This window comes from Colobus angolensis, unplaced genomic scaffold, assembly GCF_000951035.1.
Source record: "Colobus angolensis palliatus isolate OR3802 unplaced genomic scaffold, Cang.pa_1.0 Scaffold102, whole genome shotgun sequence".
NCBI classification, from domain to species: Eukaryota; Metazoa; Chordata; class Mammalia; order Primates; family Cercopithecidae; genus Colobus; species Colobus angolensis.
The window spans coordinates 1,988,731-1,995,902 of NW_012111142.1; the positions used below are offsets into that span (position 1 = coordinate 1,988,731).

Consider the following 7,172-nt stretch of genomic DNA (forward strand, 5'->3'; position numbering starts at 1 on the left):
GAGGAACGCAGTTAACTGCCGAGTTTGCAGGGGCACCGAGTTCTTCACAGAGGATCTTCTTTACATACGGTCCCACAACTCCATGCATAGCATCAATACGGATCTTCAGTCGGTTTGGCCCAGAAAGTAGTTCTTTCAGTGCACTGAAATCAAAGATGTTTCTCAGCATTGTAGCATACGCTTCCACCTAATCCACAATTTCCACTGTGAAGGGTTGGAACTCATTTTCCAAGTCAAACTGCTGCTTTCCGAGAAGACCAACGTCTACTTTCAGGTCAGGGCAAATTGCATATTCTTCAATTGCCTTGCTGATTTGGAAAATTTTATCAGTTATTGCTTCTGGAGCAGGACCTCCGTTAGAAATATTGAATTTGATTCCAAAATCTCCATTGGGGCCCCCTGGGTTGTGGCTGGCTGTCAGAATGATCCCACCAAAGGCTTTGATTTTTCTAATGATGCAGGATACAGCAGGGGTGGAGAGGATTCCTTTCTGTCCAATAACCAAGCGACCAATCCCGTTGGCGGCGGCGATGCGGGCGATGAGCTGGATGGCCTCCTTCATGTAGAACCGTCCGTCCCCGCCCACCACCAGCGTGGCCTCCTGCCGCTGCGCCGGCTCCACGGTGGAGATGATACTCTGGATGAAGTTCTCCGCGTAGTTGGCGCTGCTCTGGAACACCTTCACCCGCTTCCGCAGCCCGCTCGTGCCCGGCTTCTGGTCCGGGTATGCCTGGGTCTTCACTGTCACGATCTTCACCATGGTGGCGACTTGCTGCCGGGGGTCAGAGCTGCTGACTTGGCTGGCGGAGGGGCGGCCGCGGCTGGGGCTGCAGCTGCTCTGGGGTGAGGGCGCGGCGGGTGGGGGCTATGCCGCACTCTGGGCCGGCGCGTGGCCCTCCTCCTTAAAGGGACAGGGGACAGGGCCCTCCCTCTGCGCCAGCCCACCTCCTGGCAGGTCAGGCGGCAGGGGAAAGGGGAGCGCCCTCTCTAGGCCTCCTTAGATCATGGGTGGAGCCTTACAGATTTACTCTCCCCTTCGGAATCCTATCCACTGTAAAAAGAGGCCCGCAACTCCTCCCCTAAGTGTTGGGGCAGAGATTGGGGTAGGAACCCGGTCATAGGGCAAGAACGTGAGGCAGGGTGGAAAAAAGTATAGAATGATTCCCAGTGGTTTGGCGAGTGCATCGTGTGTAAGTAGCTTTCTGGAAACCTGTTGGGAGGGACAGAAGTGCCAGCCCCAGCTCGATTTCGTGAGTCCTAATTCTTTCTGTTTCTCCCTGAATGTGAGAGCATTTGAGTTCGGTAAAGGAATCGACTCCAAAGGTCTGATGTGACTTACTGCTTTCCATGTGTTTCCTGCTGCACCACACACTTGGCTACCTTTGGTGACGGTGACTTAGCTATGACTTACTGAGTGTAGTGTTTCTAAACCTTACTAAAGTATGGGTTTTATTTTTCCCCTTTTTATGCTTACAAAACTGAAATTCAAAGAATAAAATGCCTTGTCTCATGGCCACACAGCTAAGTCCATGCGGGAGGCCAATTCAGGTGGGTCTGGCTCCAAAACCAGGGCTGTTCCCATGATTTGCCTGCTGTGGCACCAGGTTGGCAACTAGGAGGACTTGACCAGTGTAGAAACAAATATATGGTAAGGATAAGTATGAATACCATCAAAATTAGCCAGTTAGTCGTGTAGTAGAAATAAAGTGAGGAGATCAACAAACAAGGACTGATACGGCTGGAAAAGTTTCACAGGGGATAACAAGGTCAACCAAGGGGCTTTGATTATTAAGTAGGAATCTTCAGTCTTTCTTGCTTTTTGGTTTAGTATCTCCCTTAATTTGGTGAGAGTGATTGTCTCCTCTGTTCAAGAAACCTGTCATTTTGGTAAAGTGGCAGAAAACTTGGCTTTACAAGATGTGTGATCTTGGGAAAGTTAATGTCTGTGGGCATCCATTTCCTTACTGTAAAATAAACATATCGCCTATTTTGGAATATTTTTTGCGAGATTTAATGGGGTTTTGTATGTCAGAAATTCTCAATCATGGATACACAGTAGAATTCTACTGTGACCCATGCTCACAGTAGAACTACTTGAAATGGTTTCTAAATGACCCAGTCCAAGCAAATTCAATCATAGTCAGCTGATAGAAGTAAATCAGCTAGCCTGGTGCCTGAAACAGAGGCCTTCAAAAATATTAGCTGTCCTTCTCCAATTCCAAAACCAGAGCTTGTCATTAACCTGTGAATTATATTCTTTTAGTGGTTAATTGGTATGTCTTGATCAAGCAGGGAGGAGAACAGACCCCTAAGAGTGCAGACTCTCACAAACCAAGTGTTGATATACAAGCTGATATAGTACATGTTATGTAGATACAGTGTGTTGATGTAGTCACTCTAGATGAGTTTCAGTGGCAAATATGACGTGAAAACTGAACCCTGGACTGCTAGTAATGAGTTCTAATATTTGCACAGGAGTTTACAGAGCAGTGTAATCTTGTGAATTAAATAGTATAATCAAGCCCATTTTATAGAAGAGAGAATTGAAGATTGGTGAATGTAATCAAGGTTATCTAACTCCACAAAATGAAAATATAGCATAGATTCATCGAGCCTTCAAAATACCTACCTTAGAGTTGTATGGTTTAGATAGTGAATATAGAGCTCCTACCACAGTGTTAATAAGTAAGTCATAATTAATGATAACTTATAAAAAGTCATGGGCTCAAATTCAGATCTTATGCCCTTTCTATATTCTTCAGTATCTTTGGAAATATGATGGGGCTTTTCATTTAGGAGGAATTGACGTATACTTCTCTCACCCCAGAAGTTGTAACAATTAGCTTTAACTGCATAACAAACCAGTCTAAATCTGAGTGGTTTAAGACAACCCCCATTCATTATGATAGTTCATGGTTCTATGAGTTAACTAGCAGTTCTGCTGTTCTGGACAAGGTTACTGTGGCCCCTTATACAGACCTAAAATGATCCCCATGTTCCTTGCCTCCTGATAATCATTCCTTTATGCAATCCCCTTGTATTACAGATTGAGTATCCCTTATCCGAAATGTTTGGTACCAGAAATGTTTCAGATTTTAGATTGTTCTGGATTTTGGAATGTTTGCATTACAATGGTTGTGCATCCCAAATCCAAAAATCCCAAATTCAGAATGCTCCAATGAGCACTTCCTTTGAGTGTCATGTTGGCGCTCAAAAAGTTTTGGATTTTGGAGCTTTTTGGGTTTTGGATTTTTGGATTTGGGATACTCAACCCGTACTTTTCTACTGCTGTATAACAAATTACCAGAAACTCAACAGCTGAAAATAACACCCATTTATGATGCCACAATTCTGTAGATCAGAAGTCCCAATTCCATAGATCAAAAAGTTTGGCCAGGTTCAGTTGCTTCCTGGTAATCATAGATATATAGCAGCTTATAAACATCAGAGAAAGTATTTTGACTTTCATTACATTCTTTTTAAGGCAAGCATACCTGTTTAAACTGATTTGTCTATAACCAGTTGGTTTAATTTCATTAAATTCTTCCCAAAGCCTCAAGATAAGAACCCACCCAAGCTTGGTGCGTTCTTATCTCGAGACTCTGGGAAGAACACCTTGATTTGAAGTCAAGAGCCAAGCTGGCCTCTTACCTGGAGGCTCTGGGAAGAATCCGCTTTCAAGTGTTAAAGATAAATAAAAATAGAGGCCCCAGTTTAGATATTTTAAGTCCAACCACCCGTAGCCATGTAGCCAAAACTGAAGTCATCCTTATTTCCCTGAAACACTTGCTGTAGACATAAACAAAACACAAAATGTCCTTGACAGTGTGATTGAATGAAATTAAACCAATCGGCTACAGACAAATCAGCTTAACAGCTCTGCTTGCCTTAAAAAGAATGTAAGGAAGATCAAAATACTTCCTCCTCAGTGTTTATGAGCTGCACTGTAACTGCTGTGAGCTAGGTTTCTTGCCACTTTTGGTTAGATGTCTCCCAGTTTGTAAACTATTCTTTATATGCACACTAAACTTTAAAAAAGTTTTAAAGTTTGATCTTATTTTAACACAGCGCATTCAGATTGCTGGCAGGATCTATTTCCTTGCAGTTGTAGGATTGAGGTCCCCATTTCTTAGATTAGACCTACCTGGGTAATCTCCCTTTGTAACATGTTCATAGGAGTAATGTATCATCATATTCACAGGTTCTACTCACATTCAAAAATTGATTTGCAGATATTTCCAAGTTGTAGTATTTATGAAAAGCAACAGAATCAGTCTTATTCCCCTGTGGGTAGCACTGAAATTGGGAAAGAAGCCACTGGACCTGATGAGCCCACACAGACAGAAATGAGAGAATTACCAGCTCTGTGGACCAATGACCAAGAATAAAACAGGATGATTGTACGCCTGCATAGACATTTGATATCAAAGGCCAGATGTTTTTCCAAAATGCTTTGGCACTCTATAAGCTAAGTGTACTTAATCATGGCCCTAGATGGGCTATCTCAGTGAAATGAAATAGAAATAAAGATGAATTCTGAAAAAAAATTATGTCCTAAGCGCCTAACTCTGTCAACTGAGATTTGTATCTGCTCACAGAAATCTGTCTCTGCCACCTGAACAGAATGAAGTTTTGAAAACATTAAGTTGTTAAAGTAAGTTGTCATTCTTGTATCGTTAGATTATGGTAAGGTATTTATTCCTTTTTTCTGTTTTCTAATTCATATTTTTTATGTTCATATAGTATAACTACTTTTATTAATTCTAATAAAAATCCAAGATGTGGGTCAAAGATTTATCAAAAGATATTCTAAATCAGAATTACTTATAATATGGGAATACGTAAATGGTACAACATAAATAGAAGAAACAAAATTGTATACATGTTATCCCACTGGAGTGTTTTCTCAAGAAATACACACAGACACACACACACATACAAACTCATAAAGGACTGGAAGGAAATATACCAAGATGTACAACAATGATTACCACTGGGTTGCAAGATAGGGCAGTGTTTGTTTTCTTTATATTTTATCTGGATTTTCCAGGTTTTCTATAGGGAATTTGTATTATTTTTAAAATGATAAGTAAACTAGGAGAATGCTGCCCTTCCTGAAAAGGTCCCTCCCTTTCAGGGACCTCCCTAGTTAGCCTCCCTAGTAGCTGGGACTACAGGTGTGCACCACCATGCCCAGCTAATTTTTGTATTTTTAGTAGATATGGGGTTTCGCCATGTTGGCCATGCTGGTTTGGAACTCCTGACCTGAAGTGATCCACCCGCTTCGGCCTCCCAAAGTGCTGCGATTACAGACATGAGCCACCATACCTGGCCCTCATATTATTTCGTTAATGAATTATTCTTTACCATTTAGATGGTATTCATTCATTTGTGTATTGCTTCATTGCCTCTATAAATATGTTTTGAACTTGTACTAAATGCCAGCTCTTTGAAAGGTGTTTGATGAATAAGACAAAATAGTCTCTGGTCTCACAGATCTTGCAATATGTTGGAAGAGACAGATACTGAATAATATATCATAATTGTGATAAGTGCAACAAAGAAGTATAGGTGCTGTTAGACTGTAAATAGAAGGATCTATCATTGGAGAGAGTCAGGGACAATATCCTGGAGGAAGTGCTGTATAAGCTGAGGGATAAAACAATGAGTAATAGTACCTGGCCAGGTGAAAAGAGAGGAAGAGTATTTCATTCCAGAAAGAACATTAAGGGAGGTTTAAAGTAAGAAGGAATTTAGTGTCATCAATAACTTGGAAAAAAGACAGTTAGTGTAACTGGAGTATAAAAACCTCGGGGTGGAATGGTAGGTCTGATCATATTGGACCTTGTAGGGGGTGTCAGGTGTTGAGATCTTTATCATAACAGCAATGAACAAATAAAAGCATTTTGTTTTCACTGTGGCAAAACATATGTAACAAAATTTACCATTTTAATGATTTTTAAGTGTACATTCAGTGGCACTAAATATATTCACATTGTTGTGCAACCATTGTACCATCTATCTTCAGAACATTTTCATCTTCACAAACTGAAACTCTGTACCCATGAAACAATAACTCCCCATTCCCTCCTCCCTCCTACCCCTGAAAACCACTATTCTTTCTGTCTCTATGAATTTTACTATTCTCAAGTGCAATCATATTTATCCTTCTGTGTCTTGCTTATTTCACTTAGCATAATATCTTCAAGGTTCATCTCTGTTGTAGCATGCCAAAAGGGTTTTAATCAAAGGAAAATTGTGATGATAACAGCATTTTTAAGAGATCACTCTGGCTACTGTGTGAATGAGTAAAAAGAAAAAAGTGGATGAAGTGAAACCAGGTTGGCAGGTGGAAAACTGGTAGATTGTACCAGGGAGATGGTCGTTGAAATGAACAGACTCAAGGCAGAAAGTAGAGTCTACTGGACATGGTGATATGTATAGGGTAAGTGAAAATACGGGGTGTCTCCTAGCAGCCTGGGATTGGGAATATTATAAGAAATACAGTGCTCCTTGACTTAGGATGGCATTACATCCCAATAAACCCATCATGAATTGAAAATATCATCAGTTGAAAATGCATTTGATATACCTAACATACTGAACATCATAGTTTAGCCTAGCCTTTGTTCAGTGTGCACAGAACACTTACATTAGCCTATGGTTGGGCAGAATCATCTAACACAAATTCTATGTTATAATGAAGTGTTGAGTATCTCATATAATTTATTGAATACTGAAAGTGAAAAACATGGTTGCATGGGTACAGTATGGTTCCTATTGAACACATAATAGTTTTCTCATCATTGTGAAATGAAAAAGTTGTAAATTGAGCCATCCTAAGTTAGGGACTATCTGAGTTTGAAGGTACTGTGGCATGACTATTAATTCTGTTCTGGACATACAATGTTTGACGTTCCTGTCATGCATCAAAGAGGAGGTATAGAATAAGGTGTTAGATATAGAAGTCTAGAGCTTAGAAAAAGAGGTCCAGCCAGATGATACAAATTTATAATCCATTAGCATATAGATAGCATTTGAAGACATGGGAGTGGATGAGATCCCCTATGGAAAAGAATATAGCATAGAGGAAAAAAAAAAAAAGAGGGCCGGGCGCGGTGGCTCAAGCCTGTAATCCCAGCACTTTGGGAGGCCGAGACGGGCGGATCACG

At 40.8% G+C, this 7,172-nt stretch overlaps 1 protein-coding gene across 1 annotated transcript in view; it reads right to left on the bottom strand.

The window, feature by feature from the left end:
* The window catches only part of PGM1 (phosphoglucomutase 1), a 65,367-nt gene extending 64,342 nt beyond the window's left edge, over positions 1-1,025 (bottom strand). The window contains exon 1 of the mRNA XM_011940891.1: positions 352-1,025. Within this exon, the coding sequence (XP_011796281.1) occupies positions 352-760 (409 nt within the window). The 5' untranslated portion in view covers positions 761-1,025. The remainder of the gene's footprint in view (positions 1-351) is intronic.
* Positions 1,026-7,172: the final 6,147 nt, after the last annotated feature.